The sequence below is a fragment of the Humulus lupulus genome, chromosome 1, assembly GCF_963169125.1.
Source record: "Humulus lupulus chromosome 1, drHumLupu1.1, whole genome shotgun sequence".
NCBI classification, from domain to species: domain Eukaryota; kingdom Viridiplantae; phylum Streptophyta; class Magnoliopsida; order Rosales; family Cannabaceae; genus Humulus; species Humulus lupulus.
The window spans coordinates 271,875,403-271,891,733 of record NC_084793.1 but is presented as its reverse complement, the minus strand read 5'-3'; the positions used below and the strand labels follow the sequence as shown (position 1 = coordinate 271,891,733).

The following is a 16,331-nucleotide window of genomic DNA, read 5'->3' as shown; positions in this document are numbered from 1 at the left end:
ATAAATCTTTAATGCATTTTCTCCAACTTTCACTACTACAAAATTGACATGGGACGATGGTTTTAAACCGTCATATGGACTCTCATACGTCAGTTCTAATACCGTCGTCCCATGCAATGTCATGCCATGTAAAGCATAAAACGACAGTTGAAATAAAAGTGTCATCTCCTGTCGTACATGAGATGATGTTCCTATACAAACGTTGTCTCTTGTGGTACATGAGACGACAATTTCTGTGCAAGCGTCATCCACTGTAATAAATGAGACGACAGTTCTTACTAAAGCGTCATCTTCCTGCAGTACATGAGATGACAATTTATGTACAAGTATCGTCCCCTGCAATACATAAGACGACAGGTTCGTGGAGACCGACGTCCCATGTAGAATATGAGAATTTTTTCATTTCTCTATTTTCAACCACTATATTCATTCATAATTTCCTGTGTAATTACAACATAGTTCAGACATAATCAATAGGCAGACAAAATCAATAGAACTCAGTATGTTCCAAATCTAAAAATTACAATATCAAAATATACACTTGGAATAACTATGTAAGTACTAACTAAATACTACAATTAATATATTTTTTAATTCTGATTTCAAAAGTTACTCTAGCTATGACTCATCCGCTCAAGAAGCTTGGCTACCCATTCATTTCGAGTTTCATTAATTTCGCCAAGTGTATATGTATTCTTTCCACCACACTACAAAACACAAAATAAAAAACTAAGTCAGAAATTAAATCCAATAGAATTGTAGTTCAATAATAATAAATACACTTACATTACTAGTTAGCCATCGCATTGGTGTCTCATTCAAGCAATAGTCCTTCATCATCCTTATGATATAAAAGCCGCACTCTACTGACGATGTTTGACGAGGGCAATTGACTATTTTCCACTTGTAATTTTTTTCATTCCTTCCTGTCTTTCGCTTAATGTGTGAAGAGACACTATATATACATCAATATGAAGAGCATATTAATTTTTTATTTCCATATCAAATAACCATATTATATTCTAAAATGAGTTTCAAATGTATTACTTGTTCATAAGGTTCTTCAAATCATTTGGAGGAGATTTTCTAAGTGGATCAAGATAGTAACATGTATGGTCATCTGGATCAATGATCGCTAACATCCAGTGGCGCCTGCATTTAAACAAAGTTATTAAAATAAACATAAAAAAGTATAAGTAAAATTAATATTAAATGAAAATTTTACTTACAAGAAATGGTATGGCATTAACCAAGTTTGACCCATTACTGTGTTATTGATACGCTCTGAGATAATTTTAGCTCGATTATCCATATTTGTCCCAATTCTCGATGACCACGATGGCTCAATGAAACCAAAAAAGTGTGATATCTCTCTATCGCACAACTCGGAATATATTATACTACATACATGAAAGTTAATGATATTATAGTTATACTTAAAAAGAAACTAAAATATATAATGTTTATTAATTTAAAATTTACCTGATATAGAATGAAATGCAAGACGCGCCGATTTCTTCCATAAGTCCAAAGTGTACTATATCCTCATGTGAGATATATAAGGTATATTGTTCGCCCATAATATTGGTCTCCATAAGAATGTCAATCATGAATCCTGGTTCTACGTACTTAACTGAACCCAGAAGTATCTTAAAAAACATGGGAAGTCCAGTGGGAACCTTGAAGATAATTGGCGACTTACTAGCCATACTTTATCCTGCCTCTTCTTGAGTAGTGGGAAGATGTTGTGGGGGATGTTTTAGGTCTTGTGTTGGTGGACAAGTTGCTGAAATCCTCTTTCTCTTTAGTCTCTTGGGTTCCTTCACAATTAACATAGAAAAGTTAGATAAAAAAATCACAAAATACATTCAATTTATTATCAATGCAAATGACCGTCCAAAATTGATCTCTTCCTTTCATATATACATGTATAAATATATATATATATAATATTCTTCATGGAGGGCTATAATTCTTTTAGTTGTAGTAGGTGAGAACAAATGTATTAAAAAATGTAAGAATTTAGGAGTGTGAACATATATGGTTGTACATGGGAGGCATAACCATGCCAAGACCAAGAAATGGTCATTAAGGAAATAAAAATAAAAGCTAATTTATCACAGAATTGAATGTATGATATTTATATTTATCCATTGTCAATGCCATGTGAAAGAATTATAGATATTAATATTATACTTGTAATAATACATATATATGGGGTATGTATATAATGAGAAAGACATTTTGAAAATATCGCAAAAGAGAAGTTTCCAACACACTATTTTATTATCTGTCTGCAGCAGCACTTGCAATTTATAGGTTGTATTTCAACCAAAACCAATAATGTAAATATATAACTTAAGAGACTAATTAAGTATGCTATGTCAATTCCTTTGGCACATGGCTCCTCACCAGTACCACACCATATATTTCTTTGTCAAAATCCCCATCTATTACACAATTTACTGTAACGCCCTGGTTACCCCAGAACAGTTACGGTGAACAGTGAACCGGAAATTTGACCCGCTACCCGAGTCCTTTGATTAAAAATGTGATCTAAGTGTTATTATTGGGTTAAGGTGAAAAACCAATAAAAATGAAAGGATACATTTCATTAAGTAAACAAACTGCTCATGAGCCTTTCAAAATATTTACAAGCTATTCACAATACAAAAGGGTCGCTATTGTTTCAAATCTACAATCCCCGCCGGCCTAAGCGGCAAAAATAGGGTAAACTCCTAGTCCCTCTGAGAACTCCTTGACCGTGGTGGTCAAGCGGCCCAATATGTACACCACATCGCCCAAGCTCTCCACTCAGGGTTGGTTAAGCTTCTCCTTCCCTTTACCTGCACCACATAGCACCCATGAGCCAAGGCCCAGCAAGAAAACACAATAAAGCATGACATAATATCAACAACGATCATAATAACCATTCAGGACTATCAGTCCAAACAAATATGTGACAATAGCCAATAGTCACAACAATGAGCACAGCTCCCTCTAGCCATGTGACGATAGGGTCACCAGGGCTTAACTGATAAGTGATTCTTTCATAAGTTTGATCAGGACAGGTGCATGGTGATTGGTCACCAACATAACCTTCCTCTCGACTCTAGAGTCGTAACTATGGACAACATCCCCTAGCCATGTGACAAACAATCACCGGGGTCATATACCTTGGCTATAAACATCTGGTCTTAGACCAGGCAAGCGTTATTAAGTTCTTCGACCTTAGGGTCGGTCCCGCATTAATGCCATAGAGCCATTCAATACGTGTTCATCGACTTTAGAGTCGGTCCCTGACTAGTCAGCGTTCACTAGCATTTAATATGCAATCCACGTCCATATATATCAACCAACATGCCTTAATATCAAACCATGCATGTCATATACCTATACAGGGTGCAACTGTATTCATACATTGTTTTCTTACCTCTGGTTCGAGTGAGAATTATTGTATGAACGACCCCTGAGAACGATCAACCTTTAAATTCCTCGACGGTCACCTGGTCAAAACCAAGATATCGGATTCATCAATAAAAATGATAACTGAGAGTTCCCAAACCAAAATCTAGCCTCCGGGACACCAAACACTACCCGACCGGGTACTAGGTTCAACCCCGAGGCCTAAGGTTTGAATCCCCAAGCTAAAAACCACATTCTGGAAAAAATGACCTTAAGGGCCGCGACCCTCCCCAGCTACGCCGCGGCACGCCCTCAAACAGAGAGGACTCCCCCCTGCCAGACGCCAAGGGTCGCGGCGCACCACAGCTGCGCCGCGTCGCCCAGCCCAGACCAGTAACACGCTCACACATGAACTCAGTTTTTCCCCTGTGTTTTTCCTCTCAAACCAGCCCTTCAAATCAACCCAAAACCTCCTCCAAACACACAATTAAACCCCCAAACAACACCCATAACTCACCCTCATCAAATCCCAATCAAACCTACACAAAAACTCCCTTTGATTCCATCTTTCTACATCAAAAACCATGAGCTGAAAACTAAAAGAAAAACAGAGCACCACCTGAAATAAGTGACTAGAACTCACCTTGAAACCAGTTTTGGACCTTCCTCAACAGCTGAACTAAGTCCACTAACTCAGCCTTGGAGTTCCCTAGCTTGATATCCCACCTTGAGCTCAAAAACACCAAAGGAAGAATGAAGGGAAGATAGTGTACGGGAAGGGAAGAAGGCAACTCTGTTTTGCTCTGTTTTAGTCTACAACTTTCTACAGCCAACAACCACTTAAGTCATATATATCCACCCTTAAATGACCAAAATACCCTTGAGTCATCTAAAGCTTCTCAAACTATTCTAAGGGTAAAATTGGTACTTTCCGCTTAACCCGTTAATCATAATTAACGCTTCCCAATTCCCTCTAATCTCAAAATCCTCAAACACCAATAATTCATATCCCGTTACCCTAAGATCCCCGGTAACGCTATAATCATTAATATCACCCCGAGACTCACCTCGAGCCCCGAGCTCAAACCTGTTATGACCAAACCGATAAATCATGTTTAAAGATCGTCTCATGTCGAAATACTCGAACTAATCCACATTATAATGTGGTCTCACAATATATCATTAACACGCAAACAAATATTCAATTATACCCTCAACGGGCCAAATTACCAAAACACCCATGTAAACGAATGTGGACTCACATGCATGCATTTAACATCATATTATAATATAATTCTCATAAACATGCACAAACACATATAATGACATAATTAAACAGTTATGGCCCTCCCGGCCTACTAATCCAGCCATTAACCATAATAGGGAATCCGGGGCATTACAATTTACTCTCTCTCTCTCTCTCTCCATGAAATTAAATATTTATGGATCTTTCAAGATGAAATTTTTTACAACACACTAAAAGTTACCTGTTCATGATCATAAGTAATGATCAGATGCGATGGCCAAGCAACATAACTGTTGACCGCATGACCACAAGAGTCATCTTATCCCCAACTGAGATAGGTAGTTTTGCACTCCCATCTAGACATCTATCAACAACAACGCGATAGTTACCAGGTGCTAAACTTTTTCCATGTACATTGCCTTTGGTAGCCACCACCCGTCCAAGAGCCACAACATCACCACCTTGCCCAACGTATAATTTGCACTTAACATCTTTCTGCAATGATGTTATAGTTAGTATAAGTTAAGTAATCATTTCTTAAAAAATATAAGAGAATTTACCTTCAGTGGCTCAGGATGAATAGAAGGTGAAGGTGTAGGTGTCTCATACAAAGTACTAGTGTCAACAGGTGCCTCAACTCCTGGAGTAGTGTCCATCAGTACCTCAACTTCTGGAGTAGTGTCAATTGGTGCCTCAACATTTGGAGTAGTGTCCATCGTTGCCTTAACTTCTGGAGCAGTGTATTGGTGCCTCAACTTCTATTGTATTGACTCTAGAATGGCTACCAAAGCTAGAATGACTACCAAAGTTAGCTTGCATATGTGCCATCTTGGTTGATAATTCTTCAAGCTTGGACATGAACGATTCTTTCAACTTTTCAATCTCTTCCCTATGTCGTATGTTGGATTGTCGTTCGAACTCAATTTGTTTTTTCTGCAAGCCTCTTAGACCCCCCCCCCCCCCCCCCCCAACAGGCTTATGAAAGTAGTCTCTTTGTGTGACACCTCGACTCTGGCCTCGAACTCGACTGCGGTGCTCAGCAGTACCTAACACTTGTGTTAGGATGTCATTTGTTCCGATTTCAATCAGTTTGCCCTCTTTTGCTTAAGCATGTCTTCTTGTACAAAATTTAATCAATTATATGTTTGTTACTAAAATATAAAACAATTACCAAAATTCATTTAACATTTTACAACTTACGATGGCCTCTCCCTTGACCTTGTCACTCTCGGTGACATAGTTGCCAGAAGATTCTTTTCTGGCCTCCTTCCAGAGTATAGATTGATCTATTTTCTCTGTTGTGCCCCACTTAGCTTGCTGCATGTAATAGAATTAGGTCAATTTTAACATCAAATGAAGAAAACATAAAATCAGGCATAATACATTCTATATATGTACTTACTAAATCAGCTTCCAATTCAGTATAGCTATGGCGTGAAGTCCTATGAGGGTATTGTAAATGATTACGCCTTTCTTGTTGTAATTTTCTAAAATCTTGAAACTCTTTGGATGTCCTTCTCTTGACAAATTCTTTCCAATGTGTTTCTTCTATATGATAGCTTGGTGGAGGTTTATCGAGACCACGAGGGTTTGCTTCCAAAAGAGATGGGTCATTAAGGTAAGGGACTATAAACTTCTTGTTCAAATTACATTTGAATTGTCTCCACTTATTACCCACTGAGCCAATAATATTTTTTCGCATATTCTCATCTAGGTGGAAAGCTAGCTGCAAATAATTTAAGAAACTTTGTTAGCAAAAGAAAATATAAAACTCGCCAATTTATTTCAAAACATAGTAAAATGTCTTACATTGACATCCTTCCATAAGCTGTCCAATATAGATTTAGAAACTTCACGCCAATTGTCAATGTTAATTGGCACCATACTTTTGGCTTGCATTCCTAAATAACATTGAAGCTCTCTGTTTGGGGGTCCTGATCGATTGCCCCCTGCTATTGAACCTTAAATGGCGTTTGATTCCTTTAATTTTATCTGCTATGATCTTTGTCAATCGTACTATGCCTCGTGTCCGCTTATGTGTTTTCTTTTTATCTTCCGCGTTCTCTTTATTATTATCCTCCTCCTCGTGGTCAACATCCATGGAACCACCATTAGTCTGCTCATCGATGGAATCAACATCAGCTTGCTCATCATCACCCTCTAGGTACTCCTCAAGGTGCTCATCAAATGGGTCCATGATCCTGTCAACACATGAAACACAAATTATTAGAAAATGTAAAAATCAATGAAGTAAATTTTTAAGTAAAAGAAAATATTAAGATCAACGAAGAAAATTTATAGTAAAAGATAATATTATATGTCATTCATAAAGATGAAATCTTACTATCCAAATTCCATCACCATCTTTTCGTACATATGGCCCAACAGTTGCTTCAACTCCCTCAAACTCAGGGATAAAACCACACTCTTTTTCTAAAGTTTGTAATTCACCAAAGTCATGTTGTTGATCGTCATCATGCACTTTGTCTCTTGGTTGTGAAGCAAGCACTATTGACCATCTTGATGAAGTAGGATCCTCAACATAAAACACTTGTTTAGCTTGACTTGCCATTATAAATGAGTCCTTTTTATGTCCTATTTTATTCAAATCAACTTTAATGAAACCTAACTTTTCTTTCTCCACACCGTTTTTGCTGTCTACCCAATCACACTTGAACATCGGCATCCTAAATTCACGATAATCAAGCTCCCATATTTCTTGAATGACACCATAACATTTCATCTCACCATATATAGGGTTCTTGTCACGTGCACTAGAGACTTGCAAGGTTTGAGCTACAATACTTACACCACTATTTTGGGTGACCCTAACATCATCACGAGCTTTAGTGTTGAACCTACAACCATTAATTATAAACACATCGTGCTTAATTTCCAATCGAGTTGGACCTAATGAAAGCCATCTCAAAGTTTCGGTAACTTCATGCAACTCATCGGTCAACTCTTTCTGAATCTACATTATTGAATAATACCTTAATTACATTTTGCAAACAATCGTTAAAAATGGTTTATATTGGAGTTTTCATTTTAAAGTAAAACATCACCTTATCAAGAAACCAATGTTGAAAGGTACGATGATGCTCATCTTGAATCTGCTTTCTAGATTTTGTTCGATTTTCCTTATTTAGATATTGCAAATGTTCTCTGTATTGAATAATATTGTTACTACAACATAATAATCACTAAAAATATTTGTTTAAGTTAAGAAAATTAATTTAAATAATGTACTTACTCTATATAAGGTTGAACCTCAACTGTATTCTCCAAGACATTTTGATGAGCAACCTCCCAATCTTCTTTTTCCAATAAAAGTAGGTTTCCCATTGTTGATACCCTTATTTTCTACAACTCCCTCTCTTTCCCTTATTGGAATTCCCATTGAGTCAACATTGACCATATACTCAGAACATAATTCAACTGCTTCTTCAGCTATATAAGCTTCAACTATACAACCCTCTAGATGACTTCGATTTTTCACATAACCCTTGTAAACTTTCATCAACCTCTCGAAAGGGTACATCCATCGAAAACAAACCAGCCCACACAAGGTGACTTCTCTAACTAGATGAACTGCCAAATGAACCATTATATCAAAGAAAGATGGTGGAAAATATTGTTCGAACAAGCATAAAGTCTTCACAATTTCCAACTGAATAACCTCAAACTTTGATACGTCAATAACTTTAGAGCAAAGGGCATTAAAGAAGAAACACATTCTGGTTATAGCATTTCTGACGGGGTTTTCTAATAAGCCTCGAATAGCTATTGGAAGCATTTGTTGCATTAACACATGACAGTCATGAGACTTTAGACCCTGTAGTCTACAATCTTTCAAGGAAACCAAATTTCGAATATTCGATGAAAAAACATCTGGCACCTTAATCTTTGCCAATGTTTCACAAAATTGGTGTTTCTCATCTTTTTTTAATGTGTAACATGCTGGAGGTAAATATGTTCGATTCTCTTCTACTTTAGGAGCTAGCTCTTTTTTCGATTCAGATATAAGAACGAGATCACGACGAGCAGATATACAATCTTTAGTTTTTCCAGGACTATTGAGTAAAGTTCCTATCAAACTATCACATATGTTTTTCTCAATATGCATGACATCGAGATTGTGTCTAACTAACAAATGTCTCCAATACTCCAATTAAAAAAAAAAATTGATTTCTTTTTCCAACATGTAGTATTCAAATAATCATCATTGCTCACTTGATGTTTCTTGCTACGTTTTCGTTTCTTACTCATCTTACTTTTACCCTTTGATTTGATCCTACTTTCAATGTCTTCACATTCTTCGGTATTTGTGACTGGTTTTCCGAATCTATTATTTATCAAACGAATCTCTTCATAAATCTCTTCACCAGTCATTATTGGTGGAGGTCCTCGTAGTTCTTGCTTACCATTAAAGGCTTTCATTTGATTACGAAGATAATGCTCTGCAGGTAGAAACCTTCTATGCCTTATGTAACAAGTCTTTTTTACAAAACTTCAATCTTGTTGCACTTGTTTGTTCCCCACATATTGGACATCCTTTATAACCCTTAACATAACACCCTGACAAGTTTCCATAAGCTGGAAAATCATTAATTGTCCATAAAAGTAACCCTCTCAGTATAAAACTTTCTTTATTAAAAGAATCATAACAATCCACTCCATCCCACAACAACTTTAAATCATCTATCAACGGTGCCAAATAGACGTCTATATCATTTCCAGGTTGTTTACTTACTGAAATTAACAAATTCAGCATTGTGAATCTTCTTTTCATGCAAAGGTGAGGAGGGAGGTTGTAAATACATAATATCACTGGCCAACAACTGTAAGACGAGCTCATATTGCTAAATGGATTGATGCCATCAGCTGAAAGACCAAGTAGAAGATTCCTAGGATCCTTTTTTATTACAGGCCATTTCTCATCGATAGTTTTCCAAGCTAATGAATCTGTTGGATGTTGTAGTTTATCATCTTTGATCCTTCCATCCTCCTGCCATCTTAAATTTTTAGCATGTTCAGGATTCCGAAACAAACGTATAAATCTTGGTATCGGTGGCAAATACCATAATACTTTAGCTGGAATCCCTTTCTTACCTTCTTTTCCTTCTTTACCTCTCTTCCATCTCGATGTCTTGCACGTAGGGCACTCGGTTGCATTTTCTAAAGTGTTGCGGTATAAAACACAATCATTAGGACAGACATGTATCTTTTTATAATCCATTCCTAAAGTGCACAAAGTTTTTTTCCCCTCATAAAGGGAAGAAGGCATCTCATTGTCTTTTGGTAAAATCTCCTTCATCAAATCAAGCAACTTTGTGAAACTTATGTCACTCCAACCACTACCAGCTTTTAAATTGTATAATTTTACCAAAACAACCAACTTTGACATAGGCGACCCTGGAAAAATTGGTTTCTCTGCATCTCCTAAGAACTTTACAAATTCTTTTGGCCTATCCACAAATCGATCATTTGCATCTCTCACCATCTCTATAGGGTCATCAAACACTTGAGAAATTTTTTTATTTTCATTGTGTACTTTGGAAGTAGACTCAACTTGTTCTCCATGCCATATCCACTTAACATAAGTTTTGTCTATTCCATTGAAATACAAATGGTTTTTTATTTCCTTTATATCCAATTTTTTCAAATTAGAACACTTTTGACATGGACAATGAACTCTCTTAGGATCCACTGTATTTTTCAAGGCTATTTCAATAAAACTCTCAACTCCATCTTCATATTCTTTTGATAACCTATCTTTTGCCATCCAACTCCTACCCATTTTTTGAAAATTTGGGCGAAACCTCACCTATAAGTTTGACTAAAACCTTCTTGCACGGATAGAATTCCAATGACACATGTTCAATTACAACATATCAACATAATGATCATCAACTAGTTTAATAATTAGGCATCATCTCTCTTATATATTGTATAAAAACTTCCTGCACACAGAAAATTCCCAAAATAATACATAATATAATTACTACATAACTATGTGTACTAAGCATTATAACTAATAATATAGATACATGGATCATGAAAATGAGGTTTATCTGTATTAATTAGTATGGACATTCAATTCATATTTGTCTGACTAAACATATAGACATGTTAGGGCCCTCACTTTAGAGGGGTCTTAATTTTTATTTTTTTAAAATGTATCATTTTTCTATACAAAAATATTCAAAGATTTAGAAAATCATCATTTTCTATATAATAATTAAACAAAATATATTGCCTTTTTTATTCGGCCTCACTTAACAAAGAACTTGCTCTGAGTCAGGCAAGAACAGAGGAGAAGAAACCATATATATACAATTAATACTACTATTACAACATCATATACAGTACACTTAGCCAATTACACAGTAGACTACAATGATAGTATAGGCATTGATTATGAAACTCTCTCCATCATTGTCAATCTCTATGACTCAATCTAAGATCTAATCCAACGATTATATATATAGTTAATTAAATTCACGCAATCTCCATTCTTTTGGCGTGTCATCCTCATACAGATCATATGGACTTAATATTCAAAGATTTAGAAAATCATCATTTTCTATATAATAATTAAACAAAATATATTTCCTTTTTTATTCGGCCTCACTTAACATAGAACCTGCTCTGAGTCAGGCAAGAACAGAGGAGAAGAAAAAAAACCAAAGGGTGTAAACAGAGAGTGAATTGAAATTTTGGCTGTTTCTTGAATTTGTTTTTCTATTTACCTCTTTTTCTGCTTGAAATTTTAATGAAATGGAGATCATTAACACTTGTCTAATTGGAGATTCAACCAAATTGGATTGTGAGATTATGGCCATTTGATAATTGAGAATTTGTTTCCACATGCAAGTTATTTATGAAATTATTGAAACCTGCCAATGGGACTAGTATGCTTGTTCTACAATGGATACTAAGCTAAGCTATACATAATCATAGTGAATAATTACACAAGGCAAGACAAGTCTGCTAATATAGCAACATTACTAAAAAAACTCATGGAACATGGTATGAAAGTAAAATTAATAATGCAAGCAATTAAAAGGAAATGAAGGCTAAAATTAAGTTCCACTTTTCTTATATATGTCTATTAGTAACTGTTATGCTAGTTGTTATTAACTAAACATCACAATTCACAAGTACAAGTTGTTTCATCACGATCCAGTTGTTTTATTATCATTCATTTCAAAAGTTTCACAAATAAAAAAATTATTACAAGGGTAAATTATTTACAAAACACCAATCAAATCAAGGCAATTAAACTCCACATAAAAGTTTCACATTTATAATTTTTCATGAACCACAAACTCATTAAGTTAGTCCACAAATAAGTTTGCAGGTGTAGGAAATCTCAATTTGAGATCAATATATCCCTATTTGACAAATTAATTTGAGTACATTAGAGAAACTAGATATTAATCTAGTAAATTTGAAATAAAAAAATTGAAAATAATCATCCAGTAGTAACAGAAATCAGATAAAAGTTTCACGTTAACTATCAAATTATTTTTAACTGTATAATTCAAGGAGTGATGCCACTTGCATTGCTTGAGCAAAATCTAGCAGCAAAGCGAACTAATTCAAGGAAATCTTTAACTTTTAGGTGAAGGGGAACACAATGTAAGAAAACACTGGAATGTGAACTTGCTCATACACATAAAATGCACGCATCGAACATCCGCTTAGGCTAGGCTAACTAAAGAAAATCTGATAACCCCATAATGACAATAAAAAGATAACATGCTCAGATTTGTTGATAAAAATTTATAGCAAAAACAAAATATAAAAAAGAAAAGGAAATTGCCAGCACACTTTTCATCAATCATCACATGGATTGCTCTAAACTTTAAAATGAGGATCATCCATTTAAAACAAGCCTATTACTGAGTTTATGCCGTTTAATTATTAAAATACATATAGAGCAAATTAGACCAATGAAGAACAAAGACCTTACATTTCTTCCTTTTTTGTTACAATGGCTTGTTTTCAATCACCAAGTCGTATTAAAGCATCAAGGCTCTGAATCCATGTTCAAATATGCTAATGCCAGAATCAGGGCTTTGAATACAAAGACATACAATGGTACAACATGAGTCAATACCTTTACAGAGAAAAAGCCCCAAATAACCAAACCCATTATCAAACCTAGAACAGAACTTAACTATTTCCCACATATAATAAATTCACCACCAAGAACAACCAAGAACAACCAAATATGCTAATGCCGAAAAAATCACCAACTCTGAAAGAATGTTGTTTGAAAGAGATGCTTACCTAGATTTGCCCAGACACCGGAAGTTCTTGCTTCCCCAAATCTGCCCAAAAGTTACGCCTTTGTCATGCCCAAAAAAATAATGAGATGCTCAGATGCAGAGACAACAATGTTTTGTCTCGTTCGGCGCTTTGTTGACAGGGACGACGATGCAGATGGAGGAGGGAAGAAGATGGAGCTAGTAGGACAGAGCAACAACAGAAGAAATTGGGGAAAAAAGAAGAAGAAGAAATCGGGAAAGAGAAACAAGGTTAGAGGAAAAATAAAATAATTAATATCTTTAGTTTTTTACTTTTATTAAATAAAATCTTATTATAAAATCAATTTCTTTAATTTCCTTTTAGCCCCAAATTTCAAAAATCATCTCTATTAAGTCCTTTACTAAATTCATTTCATTTTTTAAAAACCCCATTTATAATTAAATAATATTTTAATCCAATAATCTTGACTAATCAAAATTATTTCTTTTAATCGCGAATATTATAATTAAATCATAATTTATTTTAAATCTCATGAATTTTAGGATAAACCTTTCATCCAATTGGATATATATTATTATTTATCCAAATAAATGATAATATAAATTAAGAGGGAAATATTTCTTTATAGTCTCAAAATTGGTGGCAAAAGTACCCAATATTTTAGATTTTTTGCAATTTAGTACCCAATTATTTTTTTGGCGGGAAAAGTACTCAATATCAAGTTCCATCAGTTTCTGTAGGTACCCACTTTAACAGAGCCGTTAATTTCTGTAGGTACAGTAAGGGATTTTGATCACCAAGAGCAAGATCACACCATTGATTTAGCATTTAGAGGCTCGACAATTAGTTCTGAAGTGGCACACTACGACATTTGTGCTATGATGGAGGCCCAAAGCCCTTAATTGCATCATTTACTTACAGATGGGCATATTATGTATAAGGAAATCAATATTTATTTACACATAATTAAGTGTAAGTAAAATTATAATTTGCCACGTCATCAATAAATGTGTAGGTAAAGACCTTATTTTTTTTGTAGTGTGTTGATTTGAAGAAGATAAGAAATAAAAAGTCGAAACGGTTTCAAAAAAAAAAAAAGTGGAAAAATTCTATTTTCAAAATTTAATGAATTTTAATTAAAAATTTATTATCATACCTCTAACTATTTGTTTATTATATTATTAAAAAAAAAGAACATTACTAAAATATCAAAACTAATGTTTACAAAATTAATTTGCTATTATATATAATTTCTAAAACATAATACAAACTAACCATATATACAAACTTACACACTACATCAAAAGTTGTACATATATTTTCTATTTATAGAAAAAAAAATCTTAATAATAATATCTGGACACATAAAATATATTAAAAAAATACAAATTAAATTAGTACTTATTTTGATTAGAAAATTTGTATTGTATTAGACAACAGTTTAAGTAGAAATGTTGTCTCATGTTAAAAATAGGCATGTTACAATAGTCTCATTAGAACTGTCGTTTCATGTGAGTTTTAATTTGCATGGCACAACAGTTTGTGAGCTACTGTTGTGTCATGTATATTTTTAACAGGACACGACAGTTCTACTACAAACGTCATCTCATGCATGTCGTCTAAGTACAATTTTGTAGTAGTGTTTGTTGTATATATTAGATGGGGATCAGGCAATAAGTTTTTCTATTACAAAAATAATAACAAAAAAAATTAACTTACCTATCATAATTTATAATTTTAAAAAATACTTAAAAAATTCACCAATATTCTCACATGAAAATACCAATTTTTACACTTTTTGTCATTTTCTCTCTCCCATTATCAATCAAGAATGAAAAACCATAGTAACAATATGTATTTAAAAATAAAAATAGCAATCACATTGAAATTGACATTATTGTATAAATAAAAAATATAAAGACTTTTTAACTTTGTCTCCAATTAGATTTTAGGTATGAGGTAACATAAGTTGTACTATTATAGGAAACTATAAAATTGGTGGTGAAAATGCTTAAGTTATTGTGTTTTTAACACTTAAATACCTAAGTCTTTTTTTTTTTATATAGTGAAAATACATTCCGTCACTATTTCTTGGCATCTGTAGGTACCTGACCGTTAAGTGCATAGTAGGTGCCTACGTGGCAGCCTCTGATTGGTCCAGATGGTTTTTTTTTATTTTTTATTTTAAAGAATTAATTTAAATATTAAAAAATTAAATAAAAATCATTAAAATTCTAATAAAAATTAAAAATTATTTAAAATTCATTTAAAAAAATTAATAATGTATAAATCTAAATATACTAATTTAAAAATAAAATCTAAACTTAAATATTAAAACTTAAAACTAAATAAAAATATTAAATTAAATACAAAATTAAACCAAATCAATAATATCTTAAAACCTAAAGGCTAAGTAGGTGAACCATCACCACCATCACAATAACTATGACCATAACCACAATCGGACAACAGGCTCAGGGATTCGAAGAAACGGGCTTAGTCACTACCAAAAAGGTCAGTCCATTTGGATTTCTCCCAAGCTCGATGAAGGTGGTGGAAAAATTAGAGGAGCAGAGTTCGAAGATGGTGATGAGAAGTGATGGTTTGTGAATTTGGGATAGAAAAAATAATGATGATTTGTTGTAGTTTAGAATATTTGATGAGTAGTAGTAGTAGCTAGAGTAATGATGGGTTATGATATTATAGTTGATATTGTTGAGTGGACAAGTGAAGAAATTTGGGTTTGGAGGAGTAAGGTTTATGTTTTAGAGAGTATAGGATAGTAGAAAGTGGTAGAGTTTTATTGATGGTTTGTTGTTTGTAGTTACACCATTTGCTACCCATGATGGGGTATTTATAGTGACTAGCCCACTTTACATTTGTGGCTAGAATTATTTGTTATAGATTTTTCTAGTGTATTTGATTTACAAATACAACTTCTAGACTAATCTACACAATAAAGAGCCTAGACAATTTAAGCATATAACTTCTAGGAAGTTCTAGACTATAGAGTATTCTAGAAAATATCTTTGAAGTTCTTCTATTCTACAAATATCTAGAAAATTCTTGAGTAAAGTATTGTACAAATGTCTAGAATATTCTAGAGTATTCAAGAAATGTGTAGCAACTTCTAATACTTCTCCTTGGTACACATTTCAGTAACTCCAATCATGACTCGTAGTAGCTCAAACTTTCCTCTTGGTAGTGCCTTTGTGAATATATCTACTATTTGTTCTTCAGTCCTGCAGTGCTTGAGTTCTATTTCTTTGTTTGTTTCAGCTTCTCTGATGAAATGATACTTGATTCTTATATGCTTTGTTCTGTTGTGAAATGCGGGATTTTTGGCCATTGCAATAGCTGATTTGCTATCGCAGTAGATCTTTGTAGCTTCATCTTGTGATTC

The 16,331-nt window shown here is 33.9% G+C and overlaps 2 protein-coding genes across 3 annotated transcripts; both read right to left on the bottom strand.

Annotated features, from left to right (window-relative positions):
* Positions 1-362: 362 nt before the first annotated feature.
* On the bottom strand, positions 363-1,713 carry LOC133833701 (uncharacterized). Of its 2 annotated transcripts, XR_009893083.1 has the most exons (5): positions 1,483-1,713; positions 1,230-1,400; positions 1,048-1,120; positions 787-955; positions 363-707 (listed from the first exon to the last, which is right to left on the bottom strand). XR_009893083.1 is itself a non-coding variant. In XM_062263452.1 (3 exons), the coding sequence occupies exons 1-3, from the start codon at positions 1,140-1,142 to the stop codon at positions 615-617; spliced, it is 357 nt and encodes a 118-aa protein (XP_062119436.1). In that variant the 5' UTR covers positions 1,143-1,145; the 3' UTR covers positions 363-614. The 2 variants fall into 2 exon arrangements, 1 of the variants encoding a protein (XP_062119436.1); XM_062263452.1 differs by lacking the exons at positions 1,230-1,400; positions 1,483-1,713 and having other exon boundaries at positions 1,048-1,145.
* Positions 1,714-9,128: 7,415 nt separating this feature from the next.
* LOC133834602 (uncharacterized) lies at positions 9,129-10,451 on the bottom strand. The gene has a single exon (XM_062264271.1). The coding sequence runs from the start codon at positions 10,449-10,451 to the stop codon at positions 9,129-9,131; it is 1,323 nt and encodes a 440-aa protein (XP_062120255.1).
* Positions 10,452-16,331: the final 5,880 nt, after the last annotated feature.